Below are 16,828 nucleotides of genomic sequence, written 5' to 3' on the forward strand. Positions count from 1 at the left end.
TTAGCCATGGCCCTGTGGAACACAGCCTTGAGCAACCAAGTCCATCTACAATCTCATTTCTGCCAGGCAAACAATATTCAGTTGCAGACTTGAGCAGAAATCTAGACCCACACGAGTGGAAATTTGAGCTCAGCACCTTCAACCTTCTGATCCAGAGGTGGGGGACACCAGTGGTGGATCTCTCTGCCTCCCCTGAGAACCACCAGTTAAGCAAATACTGCTCCAGGAACCCTTGAAGCAGGGCCTGGAAGGTGGATGCCCTATCCTTTCAATGGGAAAATCTCTCAATCTATGCCTTTTTCCTTCTGCCCCTTCTCTCAAGAGTACTACTCAAGATAAAACCAGACAGGCCAAGGGCAATTCTGATTGCCCCGGACTGGCCACGCTAGCAGTGGTACCCACTCCTGAGCAGCGCCTCCCTGGCACCTAGACCAGACTTCCTACCCTGCTGTCTCAGCAGGACAGAAAGATTTTGCATCCACAGTTGCAAACCCTAATCCTTGCAGCCTGGCTTATCCCTTGAATACTCCACTAGCAACCCTCAGCAAGCATTCCTGAAGCCAGAAGGCCTAGTACTAGGAAATCCTATGCTAAAAATTGGAAAAGATATTGTTGTTGGACTCCGTCTAAAGGAAAAGGACACAGCAGTGACCTCCTTACCTCTAATCCTGGATTAATTAGCAGAGCTACTCCACAGAGGTGTATCCCTCTCCTCCATTCAGATTCATGCTCTGCCATCTCTGCTCATTACAATACTGAGCCACCTCTATTTTCTCACCCTCTCTTCAAACAGTTCTTGAGAGGGACTAATAACTTAAGGCCCCTCAAGGTGAGCACCCACCCCTGCCTGGGGCCTTAACTTTGTACTGCAAAAGCTCTCTCTTCCCCCTTTTGAACCTGCTTCTTCAGCAGAGTTAAAATTCTTGTCTTGGAAAACAGCCTTACTTTTAGCCATAACTTCAGCTAGAAGAGAGTTACAGGCACTAATGGCTGTGGAACAATTCATTATTTTCCATGCTGACAGGGTTTCCCTCAGGACTAACCCGTCCTTTATTGCCTAAGGTGGTGTCCAGTGTGGCTCTAAACCAATCCAACCATTTACCAACCTTTTTCCCTAACTCTCAGAATAAAGGGGAATGGATCCTGCACTCTTTGAACGTGCACAGGCAGCTCAGGTTCTGCCTTGATAGGACTAAGCCTTTCAGAAAATCCGACCAGCTGCTAGTCAGCTTTGTTTCAGGGGCAGAGGGTAAGGCCATTTCAAAGCAAACCATTTCAAAATGGATAGCACACTGCATCAATTTCTGCTACAAACAACATGTAAAACCTACCCAACAGGGGATCAGGACCCATTCCACTAGGGCTACCTCAACCTCTACAGCGTTTCTCATGGGAGTCCCTACCAGGGACATCCTAGAAGCCGCAACGTGGAATTCAGTACACACCTTCACCAAACTTTACCACTTGCCTATCTTTTCTAAATCCAGAGCTGGATTTGCTATAGCAGTCTTACAAGGCCTGCTAGCCAGGCTTAATACATCTTGACTGCCTCCAACCTTCCTCAGCTTTGGGAATCGACCCAAATGTGATGACTGCAACAGTGAAACCCGATGAACATAGTACAGTTACCATAAATGTAGATGTTTGACTGTATTCACTGTTGCAGTCCTGGTTACCCTCCCTAGAGTCCCCTGACTTTTCTATATTTTGTACCTATCCTCTCTTTTGGCCATATCTTATGGCAGTGGTATTTACTTTTTACTGGAGGTGTTCCACACCATGCAATTGCTTCCTATTTTGTGGGCTCCTGACATCTGGGGCAAGAAAAACTGATGTAATGGCATCGGCTGCCAGTTCTATACCCCTGACGACTTCATGGAAGAAGCGACAGCATCCGACGCAGAAATACTAAGGCTCTGGTATTCGGGCCAACTGAGGGCTACCTGCAGGCAGATTACCCAAGTGTTAAGACTGCAACAGTGAATACACTCGAACATCTACATTTACGGTAAGTGTACACAACTGCACATTTCTCTGGTTTTACGATGTTTGTGTGAGTTACTTTCCTTTTTGGCCTTTCTTACTCCTCCAAGGTTCATTTATCAGCCATTTCAGCTAGTCTGCTTATGGATCCTCCTTTCAATGCATTTTCATTTAAAAAATGTTTAAGGGAGTTTTGCATAAGAGTTCTCCAAGAAAACCAGTGGGTCATCCTTGGGGATGTTAATTTAATGGAAAACCAACGCTTGCTCCATTTAAACCAGCTCATGAGGCTGAATTGAGGTTCTTAACGAGGAAGACTGTTTTATTGATTGCCGTGACCTCTGCATGAAGAGTATCTGAGTTGCAAGCTGTTATGGTGAGTTAACCCTTTCTCATTTTCCACAGAAAAAAGGTTTCTTTGAAAAACTAATCCTGTTATTTACCAAATATAATCCGTTTGTCTAATGTGGTCTCCAAAGTTTACTTTAAGCCAAAGTTATCCATCGTTGTTGTCGACAGTTGTGCTGTCCTGTTTCTGTGCTGACTTTAGCACCATTGGTTCAATTGACTCTTGCCCACAGCATTTTGATGGACTTGGTGCAGACCCCTTTGCTTAATATGGCCACCTGTACTCTGGGCTCCCACTGACCATGCAAGCCCTTTTAAAAGGCATTTGCTACTCGAAACCCCCCCCCCCCCGGCCAACCTGCTCCTTTCTGGAATCCTAACTTTTGTGTCAGAGCATTGTGAAGAAAATACTCTTTGGAGCAGCAAGTTCAGTTTCACATTGTCTTTAAGACTGCATTTCTGGTGACTATCACTCCTGTTAGGAGGATGTTGGCGTTTCATGCCTTTTTTTCCAGATACCTTTAAATTGCTTTTCATCCTGACAGAATATCCCTGAGCTCCAGCCGTCTTTAATTAAGGTAGCCCATCAATGTAAGTTGAATTGGTGTGTTCATCTGCTGGTCTTTTTTTCGTAATTATGCCAATAAAGGGATGTACATATAGTTAAGATTCTATTTAGTCCAAATGAGCTTTCAGGTGGAATGAGCAACGTTTTCAGTTTATCTCCAGCCAGGACAGGCCATAAGATTGCCAAAACCACCTTAGTGGAGTCAATGTTAAACTGCATTTCAGATTATTGTGATTCTACTAGTTGTCCATTGGCATACCACCAAAAGTGCACAAAATTAGGGCTCAAGCTATGCCCAGTGCTTTCTTATATAATCTTTAAGTTGGAGAACAGCAACAGCTATTTTCTAATATCTTTGCTAAACATTACAGCCTGAATATTCTTATTAGGACTATAACATCTTGAAACATTCTGAAATGTTTGTTGGTTTAGTCCATCTTTTTTTTAGCCGGGGACTCTTCTGCAGTTTGTGTCCTGAATGGACCTGAAAAATAAGCAGGTTATGCACTTAACTGGAATGTTAAATTTCTCTGATCTGTGAACACTGGCATGCTGCTGCAGAAATTGTTATAATCTGAGGGCCATGTTGGTAGGGGTTAGTATTTCTACTGTTTTTCTTTCTTTAACGTTTTTGCATAACCTTATCTGGTGGAAGTCTGTAGCACAGGGAGTTTTGGGTAAGGAAGTTGAGGTTGAGGGTTTCATCATCACTAAAAGGGCACCAAAGGCCATTCCAGTGTCCAGACAGAAACCAGAAAAATGTAATGTTCCTGAAATTACCTAACTTGTATTTGTCTTAAGCTGCAAGTCTTTGGAGATGCTGAAGATGAAGACCGATGGTGATGAGCATTATAATCCTTAGCCAGAACCTTTAAGTACTTTAAAGTTGCAAATAGGATTACTGTACTGTTGCTAATCAGTACTTATTCTTGAAATACTTTGTAACTGAATGTCTATACTCTTAACTGTCATCTTTCATTCCATTATGAATAAGGCCTTTAAGACATTGAGGCCTGTTCATGGAGTCTTTAAAAAAGAAAAGTTAATGCTTCATAATAGAATAGATAGTCTATTAAGGTTTTTTTTTATTTTATTTTTTTTTGTTTGTACCTTTAATAGGATAGACTTATTTATACGACACAACTTTTTTTTCTCTCCATTAGAGATGCTCTCCTGACCATCCCCCGCCTACACCATCACGAGATCAGAGTTCATGGCTAACAGCTGGTGGTGATCATTATGGAGCTGCCTCTTCAGGTGGAAGAACCTTATCGGATCATGATCTTCTCTCATCACCCCGGCATCCACTTAGTGATGTTCCCAGGTAAGTACTTAAATTGTGGTGCATTTTGATATTTACTTAAGTTGTTCTCTCCTAAATATCTTTGCTGAAGTTTTTGCAGTAGATGGCAATTATTTTGCCTATTACCACTCCTGATAGTCAACTGTTTGGGCTGTCAGTGAGGATGTGCCTATTTGTTAAATGAGTCTCAAGCATAATCCACAACGTCTCGGCCTGTGCTGCCTGTGCTTGCTTCAATAAGCGCACAGTTAGGCGCCGGGCAGAATTTGCTGTAGACTTTTTTGGAGAAAATTACTCCTATATCTTGCCGTCGGAACTACCGACAGCACATACTTCCAAAAAACGGAAGGATCGGGACCGACATCCGCGGCCCGCGACTTCCAACGACACCACGCTAAAGCCTACCGTGAGTGCATCGGTCTCTTCAGAGGCGGTAATTCAACTGCTCCTGGCCGACGACACCGATTTACCGCTCACTTGGGTACCGGAGGCTACCCCGGTGCCGGTTGTTGATTTTCCCCCTGACACCATACCGGTGGTCAAAGTTACTCCAGCACGTGGGGCAGCAAGGCCTCCTGTGCCTATGTCCATTAAGGCCTACACACGTACTAAGGCTACCAGCCTGGCTAAGTCTCACCCTCCTAAATGTTTTCCACAGGGTTCTACTTCTGATAAACAGATCATGACTTTAGCTGCAGATCTAATTTCTTTAATCAGGGGCTCTCAGGCTCATCCAGACAGAGGTTCTCAGCCGCCTTCAGACAAAAGGCCTAGGGTTGAGCAGGTGGATACTCTTTCCTCCGAGGAGGCCTCTGGTGAGTCAGATCATTCAGATTCCCAGGAAGAATCCTTCCCGGCCTACGAGGATTCGGATGCTGATGAATCTATTCCCTCTGCCTCTCCTCCTGAGGATATTTCTTTCGGGCAGATTCTCCACTCCATGAGAGAGCATTTTCAGTGGCAGGGCCAGGATTTCTCCGACTCCAGGAAAAGGCTTCAGATTTTCCTTAAGTTACCCCAGCACAGGCCTTTAGCTATACCCCCACTGTTAGATGTATTGGATGACGTGTTCTCAGACTCCAGTACTTCTCCTGATTCTCTCCCCCCTGCTGCGGTCAAGCCGGACAGATATTACACATGCTTCGTTGAAAGAACAGACATTGCCAGATCATGTTAAAATAAAGCTTCTAGATGCACCTCTGGAAAAAGATAAGCTATTTGGTGCTAATGCACAGGGTGTGTTGAAATCAAGAGAGGAAAAGGCTAAATCAGTACAAACAGTCAAAGATTTCCTCCAGGTTCAGCCACCAAGGTTCAGCAGGAATTGGCCTTCAAAGAATTGGTCCTTTCCAGACACTGACAAATTCCAAAGGGGAAAAAAACAGGCGTGCTCGAGGTAGAGGGCAATACCGAGGCTCCTACAGGGGCCGCCAATGGCAACCAACAAATCAGAGAAGTGGCGCAGGGACTTCTGCTGCTCCACAGGTACAACCACAATGACTTGACTTTGACACCGCCGACCAAGGCTCAAAGAGAAGCACCTTTAGGTGGAAAATTATCCTTATGTTCAAAAAATTGGCACGTTTTTACAAAGGACAAATGGATTTTGGACATAATAGACAAAGGTTACAGGTCCCCCTTCCATACCTTACCAGCAAGACAAGGCATGCCAAACCTGCCACACAATCAAAGGGCAGAGGCACTCTTACAAGTTTCAAAGCTACTCCAAATCAAAGCAATAGAAAAGGTTCCTCCTCAGGAACAAGGCCAGGGATTCTACACAACTGTTCCTTGTTCCAAGAAAAGAAAAGCGGTGGAGACCTATACTAGACTTGTCCGCTCTAAACACTTTTCTCATTGTGCCAAGATTCTAAATGCTGACGTTACAGCAACTCCTTCCCATGCTGGGCAAGGGGTCTTGGCTGGTTACTCTGGACCTCAAGGAGGCATACCTGCATGTCCCAATCAGACACAGCTGCAGAAGATACCTCAGATTTCTTGCAGGACCAGAGCATTATCAATTCTCAGCATTGCCTTTTGGCTTATCTACTGTGCCCAGGGTATTCACGAAATGCCTGGCATCAGTATTTGCGCACTGCAGACTCCAGGGGATACAGATATACCCTTACCTGGACGACTGCCTTATTCAAGCGGACAGCAAGCAAGCCTTGATAAGAAACTTGGAATATGTCATTCATCTACTGCAGGCTTTGGGATACACAGTCAACATTCAAAAATCAAGACTACTGCCATCCCAACAAATAATTTTTCTAGGAGCCAAACTGGACACAGATTCACAAATGGCTTTCCTCACAAAAGAAAAACAAGAACCAGTTTACTCCCGATTCCACTGGCAAGACTTCACATGAGAAAACTACAATGGTACCTAAAAAGTTTATGGTCTCAACACAGCCACAACTTAGAAGCAACTATTCTACTCATTCCATGTCTGCAAAAGGAATTTTTGTGGTGGACACAAGCAAGCCTGCTAAACAAAGGCATGTCCTTCAGCAAACCTCAAGCAAGCCAAACCATTACAACAGACGCCTCAGATCATGGATGGGGGGCGCACATGGAAGGCAGATGCATTCAAGGGCAATGGGCTCCCCGGGAATTGCATCTGCACATCAATCAAAAAGAGATGTTGGCAGTGATTCATGCAATCGAGGCCTTCGGAAAATGTCTTCAGCAAGGTCATCTGTTAATAAGGACAGAACACCACTGCTATGTGGTACATAGAACAAACAGGGAGGCACCCATTCTTACCCCTCTGCAGACTAACAATGACTCTTTGGGAAAAGTCCCTGAAACTGAACATACAGTTGCAATCCCAGTTCGTTCCAGGCAAGGACAATGTTCTGGCGGACAGTATAAGCAGAAACATTATGGATCCGCACGAATGGATGTTGCATCCAACCATTTTTTCACAAATAACTCATGCATGGGGAAGGCCGGACATAGATCTCTTTGCCTCGCACCTCAATCATCATCTGAAGGAGTTTTGCTCAAGGACACACCATCCTCAAGCCTGGAGAAATGGATGCTCTCTCCTTCAGCTGGAATTCTCTAACAATCTATGCATTCCCACCTCTACCATTAATGACCAGGGTGTTACTGAAGATCAAAGCAGAACAACCGAAGGGCATTTTGATAGCTCCAGACTGGCCGAGGCAGCACTGGTATACATTACTAAGGAGCATAACTCGCACCAAGCCGTGGCCCCTGCCTCAGTGGCCTCTGCTTATAACTTAGCACAATTACAGGACTGTTCATCCCAACTTGCAAACATTGCAACTGACAACTTGGAGGGTTCCATGATTTCTCCCCATATCTCTCTCTCTCCAAAAAAGTTAGAGATCTTACTGGAAGCACGCAGGCCTTCCACCAGAAAAACGTATTCAGCCAAATGGAAGAGATTCAACATCTGGAATGCCAACAGGGGTCAGGATGCATCAGTAATGAGCATCCCACAGATACTATAATACTTGGCAGAAATGCTTCACAATGGCCTTTCATATTGTTCCATAAAAAAATACACGCTTCAGCAATTTCAGCAAAATACAACTGTGATCCACCTGTGTTTTCACATCCTTTGCTAAGACCGTTTCTAAGAGTGATAAAGAATATCAAACCTCCAAGGAAACCACCAGTGCCTGCATGGGACCTCAACTTCATCTTGGAAAAATTAACCCTACCACCTTTTGAGTCAGCAGCATCTTCAGAATTGCAATTTCTCTCCTGGAAAACAGTTTTCCTGTTGGCAATTACTTCAGCTGGAAGAGTCTTGGAGATACAGGCCTTCATGGCAGTACCTCCATTTCTCATTTTCCATCAGGACAGAGTCTCTTTAAGAACCAATCCTTCATTCATGCCAAAGGTGATATCCAGGGTTTCTCTAAATCAAGCAATTCACCTGCCTACTTTCTTTCCCAATCCTCAAAATAAAGGAGAAAAGCTTCTGCACACTTCGGACATGCACAGACAATTGCGCTACTACTTGGACAGAACAAAGGCCAACAGAAAGTCAGGCCAACTATTTGTAGCCTACGCAGCTGGAGTACAAGGAAAGGCAATTTCCAAGCAAACAATTTCAAAATGGATTGGAAACTGCATCAGTTTCTGCTACTCTTTCCATGGAAAAGGTGTGCCAGCCAATATCAGGCCACACTCCACCAGAGCTACAGCCACCTCCACAGCCTTTCTAAGAGGGGTGGCTACAAAGGACATTCTAGAAGCTGCTACATGGAGCTCCGTGCATGCATTTTCCAAGCATTACAACCTGCCTTTATATTCCAGATCCCGAGCAGGCTTTGCTTCGGCAGTCCTGCAGGGCATTTCAGCTACACCATCCTTATCTTAGATCCTACCACCCCCAGCTTTGCTATGGTATTCAACCCATATGTAAGGACTGCAGTTGCATTCTTGAAGGACATAGTACAGCTGTCCTTCAAGGATGCATCTGCAGTCCTAACAAATGGGTTGTCCTGCCTCAGGCAGCCCTTCGGTCGGCCGAATTCCAAAGTCTGCGTCTGGCCTCGGCTGATGTCACACTTCACCCGACGTCATAGCTGCTAGGGTATAAAGGCATCAGCCGACGCCATTTTCCTCAGTCTTTCTTGCCGCGCGGTGCCCGAAGCAGAAGCTGTTCGCAAGTGCCGGTCGGTCAGATCCAGAGATTTCAGCTTACCGTAGACTTCTAAAAAGCTAAGTACCCCGTTGGGGACTCTTTCTTGCCTCAGCCGATGTCAGACAAAGTAAATAATTGTTTAACTTGTGGGAAACAAATACCTCATAAGGATTTCCACTCTTATTGCCTTCCTTGCTTAGGCCCAGACCACGACGTATCAGCCTGTTTAGCCTGTGCTTCCTTCAACCGACTGACTCTTAGACGTCGGTCGGAGTTTGCTGAAGAGTTTTTTGGCTCCACTTTTGCATATAAAATGCCGTCGGAGACTCCGACTACACATTTAACTAAAAAACGCAAAGAAAAGGACCGACACTCGCGGCCCGCATTTTCGGCTGAAACCACGGTTAGGCCTACCGCGAGTGTCTCGGTTTTGGCTGAAACCGAGACCTCGGTTCTCCCTTCGGCCGAAAGCATGCCTCCGATTACCGAGGCCACACAGGCCACGGCTGAGTCCGCTACAGAAATTCCTGCTGAAGCAGGCACACAAGAGTTGTCTGACACTATTCTGTTGGACATCTTTACTCCTGCACGTGGGGCAGCTAGACCCCCTGCTTCTATGTCTATCAAGGCCTTTTCCAGGGCTAAAGCAGCCAAACTTTCAAAGGCCTTACCTTCAAAAGCTCCCTCTCACAGGCCTACCTCTAGTTCCCAGATTCTCAGCCTTGCTGAGGACCTTATTTCTTTGATCAGGGGATCCCATCCTCACCCAGATAGGGCCTCACAACCCCCTCCTGATAAGAGGCCTAGGACTGAACCCCCTGAACCTCTGTCCTCTGACTACTCCTCGGATGGTTCAGATGTATCGGACCATCAGGAAGGCCTGTACTCACCTTATGAGGATTCTGATGCAGAAGACTCCATTCCTTCTGCCTCACTTCCAGAGGAATTTTCTTTTGGGGAAACCCTACACTCTGAGGGAACACTTCCAATGGCAGGGTCAGGATTTTTCTGATTCTAGGAAAAGGCTAAGGACTTTTTTACACTTACCACAGCATAGGCCTTTAGCCATTCCACCTGTACTTTCAGTTGTTGATGCATACAATGATGCCAGTACTGCCCCTGAATGTCCTTCAAGGATGCATCTGCAGTCCTTACAAATGGGTTGTCCTGTCGTCAAGCAGCCCTTCGGTCGGCCGGATTCCAAAGTCTGGGTCTGGCCTCGGCTGGTGTCGCACTTCACCCGACGTCATAGCTGCAGTTCTTCGGGTATAAAGGCATCAGCCGACGCCATTTACCTCAGTCTTTCTTGCCGCGTGGCGCCCGAAGCAGAAGCTGTTCGCAAGTGCCGGTCGGTCAGATCCAGAGATTACTACTACCGAATACTACTTCGAAGACTTCTAAAAAGCTAAGTACCCCGTTGGGGACTCTTTCTTGCCTCAGCCGATGTCAGAAAAAGTGAATAATTGTTTAACTTGTGGGAAACAAATACCTCATAAAGATTTCCACTCTTACTGCTTACCTTGTTTAGGCCCAGACCACGACGTCGCAGCTTGTCTAGCCTGTGCTTCTTTTAACCGACGGACGCTTAGACGTGTGTCGGAATTTGCTGAGCAGTTTTTTGGCTCTGACTTTGCTTATATTTATGCCGTCGGATCCTCCGACTTCACAAATACCCAAAAAACGCAAGGAAAAGGACCGACACTCGCGGTCCGCGGTTTCGGCCGAAACCGCTGTTAAGCCAACCGCGAGTGTCTCTGTTTCGGCTGAAACCGAGCAAGCGGTTCTTCCTTCAGCCGAAAACATGCCTTCTACCGCGGCCTCTTCAAACCTGGTGGAATCTGCTTCTGAAATCCAACCTGCAGTTTCTCAGGAATTATCTGACACTATTCCCTTGGATATCTCAACTCCTACACGTGGAGCTGCTAGGCCGCCAGCAGCCATGTCCATTAAGGCCTTTGCCAGGGCTAAAGCAGCTAAAGCTACAAAAACTGTGCCTGTTAAAGACCCCCCTCTCACAGGCCCAGCTCCAGTTCCCAAATGCTTTCCTTGGCAGAGGGTCTTATTTCTTTAATCCGGGGATCCCAATCTCATCCAGACAGGGCCTCTCAACCACCTCCAGAGAAGAGGCCTAGAGCAGAGCCCCCTGAGCCAGTGTCCACAGATGATTCCTCTGATGATTCAGACAATACAGACCCTCCAGAGGCTCCTTACTCCCCTTACGAAGACTCTGATGCTGAAGAGTCCATCCCTTCTGCCTCTCCACCTGAGGAATTTTCCTTTGGGGAAACCTTGCATGCTATGAGGGAACATTTTCAGTGGCAGGGCCAAGATTTTTCAGACTCCAGGAAAAGGCTTAGAACCTTTTTGCATTTACCACAACATAGGCCTTTAGCTATACCTCCAGTTCTTTCTGTTGTAGATGACGCATTTAATGATGCTTGTACTGCTCCTGATTCATAGGTACTACAGGGTCCCGGACACACATCACCATTTATACAAGGCTCCTTTTGCAGATCCCGAGACGATCTCCCAGGGGCCTAAGGCTGTAGCAACTACCTCTGCTAAAAATCCCCTCCCCTCTGAAAGGGAATCCAGGTCCTTAGAGAGATGGGGTAAAAAAGTTTACACTTCTGCTACTCTGTCAGCTAGGGCCTTGAACTGTCAATTTCATATGATCCAATATCAAGAATTTATGCTTGACCAGTTAACTAAAAAACTGTCCTCTGATGAACCTTTTGATAAGAAGTATGTTCAGGAAATGGTACATAACATTCAACAAGTTAGTAACCATTCTTTAAAATGCGGCTATGATGCACTGGAGGCTTCCTTTAGATCAGCCATGAATGGCACAGTTATCAGAAGGCATGCATGGTTGAAAGAGCAGGCCTTCCATGTCAAATCAAAACTATTAGATGCTCCCATGGACAAGGCCAGTTTATTTGGTTCTCCTGCACAACAGGTACTGAAGAAGGTGGAGGAGAAGGCCAAATCTGTACAAACAGTGAAAGATTTCTTACAGGTCCAACCTCCAAGGTTTAGCAGGAATTGGCCATCCAAAAATTGGTCCTTTCCAGACTCCTCTAAAGCACAGAGAGGCAGGAATAGGCGATCAAGAGGCAGAAACCAATCCAGGGGTGCCTACAGGGGACGCCAGTGGTAGGGTAACAACCAGCGAGGCACAGACACAGTGACTTGGCTCTGGCACCGCCTACCAGGGAACAACTAGAAGCACCCTTAGGCGGAAAGCTAGCCTTATTCTCAATAAACTGGCATTACATCACAAGAGACAAGTGGATTTTACAGACAATAGACCAAGGCTACAGGTTCCGTTTCCATACTCTACCAGGGAAGAGAGGAATGCCAAACCTACCGCCAAATCAAAAGACAGAAGCTCTAAAACAAATATCTCAATTATTAAGGATGAGAGCTGTGGAAAAGGTACCATCTATGGAGCAAGGAAAGGGATTTTACTCCAGACTCTTCCTGGTACCAAGAAAAGAGAACAAATGGAGGCCTATTCTCGACCTGTCCGCTTTAAACACATTCCTCATTGTTCCAAAATTCAAAATGCTGACTCTACAGCAGCTTCTTCCCATGCTGGGCAAGGAGTCTTGGCTGGTAACTCTAGATCTCAAGGAGGCATACCTGCACGTCCCCATACGACCAATTTGCAGAAGATACCTCAGATTTCTTGCAGGATCAGAGCATTATCAATTCTCAGCATTGCCCTTTGGCTTATCTACTGCACCCAGAGTGTTCACGAAATGCCTGGCATCAGTAATTGCTCATTGCAGGCTTCAGGGAATCGAAATTTACTCCTACCTGGACGACTGCCTGATACAAGCGGACAACAAAAACAAGCTAACAGAAGACTTGCAAAGAGTCATTTACCTGCTACAAGCCCTGGGATATACAGTCAATATAAAAAAGTCAAGGCTGATACCATCCCAAAGAATAACCTTTTTGGGTGCAGAGCTGGACACATCAAAGCAAATGGCATTCCTAACTGCAGAAAAGCAAGAGCAACTACCTCTCTACTTCTTGGCATTAACAAAGCAGAACCATCTAACAGCAAGGAAAAGTACTGCAAGCCCTGGGCTTCATGGCATCCTGCATAATACTGGTCCCTCATGCCAGACTGCATATGAGAAAGCTACAGTGGTACATAAAAAATTTATGGTCTCAACACAAGCACAGCCTAGAAACCAAAATTCCAATAATCCCATGCCTGAAGCAAGAGTTCCTATGGTGGACTCAGGCCTGTCAATCAAACACAGGATTGCCCTTCTACAGCATTCAACCAAGCCAAACCATCACGACGGACGCCTCAGACCTCGGTTGGGGGGCCCACATGCTGGACAAGTGCATACAAGGCTTATGGACTCAAGACCAGCTGCACCTACACATAAATCTAAAGGAAATGCTGGCAGTAAAATTGGCAATCCAGACATTTAGACCATTTCTCCGAGAAGGTCAGTTGATAAGGACAGACAACACCACAGTTATGTGGTACATCAACAAACAGGGAGGCACACATTCATACCCTCTATGCCGGATGGCATTGGACCTATGGAATGTGGCTCTGAGCTACAACATTCAGTTACAAGCAATTTTTGTACCGGGAAAAGAAAACATTCTAGCAGACATATTAAGCAGGACTACCACGGATGCCCACGAATGGATGCTGCATCCGGACATCTTCAAAGCCATTACAAGAAAATGGGGACTCCCAGAAAATAGACTTATTTGCATCCCCACGCAATCACCAGTTAAAGAAATTCTGCACAAGGACATACCACCCACTTGCTTGGAAGGTGGACTCCCTATCTTTCAGTTGGAAGAACCTGACAGCATATGCATTCCCACCACTTCCTTTGATGCACAAGGTGCTATTGAAGATCAAAGAGGACCGTCCAAGGATCATTCTGATAGCTCCAGACTGGCCAAGGCAACATTGGTACCCATTACTAAGGAGCATGTCTCGGGAACAAATATGGACACTACCCCTGGTTCCATTGCTGTTAACACAGAACAACTACAACATCCTGCATCCAAGCCTGAAAACTCTGCAGCTGACTGCCTGGAACATTACATAAGGTCAATTAACCCAAATTTATCACAAAGGGTTAAAGACATTATCCTTGAGGCTCGCAGACCCTCAAGGAAAAATTATGCAGCAAAATGGAAAAGATATCTCATTTGGAGTACTGCAAAGGGAGAAGATGTGTCACTGGTAAACATAGCCAACATCCTGGAATACTTGGCAGAGCTCTTCCACACAGGCCTGTCCTATTCTTCCATCAAGATACATGCATCAGCTATTTCAGCAGAATACAGTTTGGATCCTCCTGTCTTCTCACATCCTCTGCTCGGGCAGTTTCTGAGAGGAATTAAAAATGTAAAACCTCCTAGGAAACCACCATTGCCAGCATGGGACTTGAACTTTGTGCTAGAAAAATTGACACTTCCTCCTTTCGAACCAGCAGCAACAGCAGAATTACAATACTTATCATGGAAGACTGCTTTCCTGCTGGCAATCACTTCAGCAAGAAGGGTATCTGAACTACAGGCATTAATGGCAGTGCAACCCTTCCTGATCTTCCATCAAGACAGAGTGTCCATGAGAACAAATCCTACATTTATGCCTAAGGTGGTATCCAGAGTATCTTTAAATCAGGCTATCCACCTACCTACATTCTTCCCCAACCCACAGAACAGGGGAGAAAGACTGTTGCATACCTTGGATGTACATAGACAGTTACGCTACTACCTGGACAGGACCAAGGGCAATAGAAAAGCTGACCAGCTACTGGTAGCATATGCAACAGGAAGGGAAGGAAAAGCAATTTCAAAACAGACAATCTCCAAGTGGATAGGAAATTGCATTAGATTTTGTTACTCCTACCATGGAAAGAAAACTCCAGAGAACATCAGGCTTCACTCTACAAGGGCTACAGCCACTACCACAGCTTTCTTACGAGGAGTGGCTACCAAGGACATTATAGAGGCTGCTACTTGGACCTCCGTGCATACATTTGCCAAGCATTATAACTTACCTTTATACTCTAGATCCTGAGCAGGTTTTGCCACTGCTGTTTTGCAAGGGATCCTAACTACACCATAATCTCTTCTTTCCTCCTCCCCTAGTTTGGCTATGGTATTCTACCCATTTGTAAGGACTGCAGATGCATCCTTGAAGGACATAGTACAGTTTTGTACCTACCATAAATGTAGATGTCCGATAGGAATGCATCTGCAGTCAGGATTACCCAGCCGCCTTCCCCTCTGTGGTACTCCTAGGGTATTTGCCCATCTTATAGCTAGCTGGGGGGGGATCTATTATGGTGTATTTGTTTGTATATATGTACATACATGCTTATTTTTGTGTTTGCTCTCTACTATTTGGAAACATTGGCATTTATCCAAATTTAGCCTTCCAAGAGGGCACCTGGCATCTGGGGCAAGAAACACTGAGGAAAATGGCGTCGGCTGATGCCTTTATACCCGAAGAACTGCAGCTATGACGTCGGGTGAAGTGCGACACCAGCCGAGGCCAGACCCAGACTTTGGAATCCGGCCGACCGAAGGGCTGCCTGACAACAGGACAACCCATTTGTAAGGACTGCAGATGCATTCCTATCGGACATCTACATTTATGGTAGGTACAAAACTGTACTTTTTGTACCTACCATAAATGTAGATGTTAGAGTGCTCATACAGCTGCAGTCCAGGTTACCCCTCCTCCGTCCCCTCTTAGGACAGGCCTTATGACAAACACCTTTATCATACAACCTATTTGGGGTATTCTTTTATGGTGTATTTATTTCCTTGCAACTACTGTTTTTTTGATTTTTCTATATTGCATGTTTGCATAACATTATGTTTTGCCTTCCTTCTGGGGGCACTTGACATCTGGGGCAAGAAAAACTGAAGAAAATGGCGTCGGCTGCCTCTTTTGTACCCCTGCCGCACTGACGTCAGGGAAGAAGCGACGACAACAACCGACGCCGGACCTAGACTTTGGAATTCGGCCGACCTAGGACCCGCCTGACGGCAGGATAACCCATCTGTAATGACTGCAGCTGTATGAGCACTCGAACATCTACATTTATGGTAGGTACAAAACTGTACTTTCTTCGTGTTTTACTGTTGCATTTATTATATGTAGGTTATCTGCTTGCAGGTAGCCCTGAGTCGGTTTGATTATCAAGGTCTTGGGTCCGGCGTTGGTTGCTGAATCATCTTCCATGACGTTGGGTAGTCAGGGGTATAAAGCCTGCAGCCTGTGTCATTACATCAGTCTTTCTTGCCGTGCGGTGCTGTTGTCAAGTGCCGGTTGGCCTACTCCTGAAATTTTCATTTTTGAGTTTCATATCCGAAGTCTTCAACTAAGCGAAGTACCCCATTGGGGATCTTTTTTTCTTGCTCTAAACTGATGTCAGTAAAAGTTAACAATTGTATTTCATGTGGAAAGCAAATACCTCATAAAGATTTTCATTCGTACTGCATTCCTTGCTTAGGCTCAGACCACGACGTACCTCGCTGTCGGTTTTGTGCCTTATTCAAACATTGAGCTATTCATCTGTTCATTTTCGCATCTAAATATTTTGTTACTCTATTCAATTATTCAGAAATGGCTTCAGTAAGCCACTCTACTACCGACATTCTGAAAAAACGCAAAGATAAAGACAGAGATAGACTGCATAGGTCCAAACCTGCCGACGACACTTCTCCAAAGCTAGTTGCCAGTTCGCTGGTAATAGAGTGCTTTCGCAGACCCTGATGCCCGCTACTTCTGATTCGCAGGCCTCTACTGAGACTCGTTTGGAGTCCGGTATGCCGCGAGATGCTTCTTCAACTGTGGAACCTGTGGATGTCTCTACCTTGGATGGGTCAGGAGCCGCTGTGCAGGCACCGGCTTCTGAGGGTGTATTCAGGCCTCCTGACTTGCATATTAAATCAATGCCATCTTCTTCTTCAAGGCCTAAATCTCTATCCA

At 45.6% G+C, this 16,828-nt stretch overlaps 1 protein-coding gene across 2 annotated transcripts in view; it reads left to right on the forward strand.

Annotated features, from left to right (window-relative positions):
• ZNF318 (zinc finger protein 318) overlaps positions 1–16,828 on the forward strand; it is an 843,467-nt gene that overhangs the window by 136,739 nt on the left and 689,900 nt on the right. For both annotated transcript variants that reach the window (XM_044061112.1, XM_044061104.1), the window contains exon 2: positions 4,063–4,223. In XM_044061112.1, the coding sequence (XP_043917047.1) occupies positions 4,063–4,223 (161 nt within the window). The remainder of the gene's footprint in view (positions 1–4,062; positions 4,224–16,828) is intronic.

Source organism: Protopterus annectens, chromosome 1.part0, assembly GCF_019279795.1.
Source record: "Protopterus annectens isolate FY-2018-M chromosome 1.part0, PAN1.0, whole genome shotgun sequence".
In the NCBI taxonomy this organism is placed as follows: Eukaryota; Metazoa; Chordata; order Ceratodontiformes; family Protopteridae; genus Protopterus; species Protopterus annectens.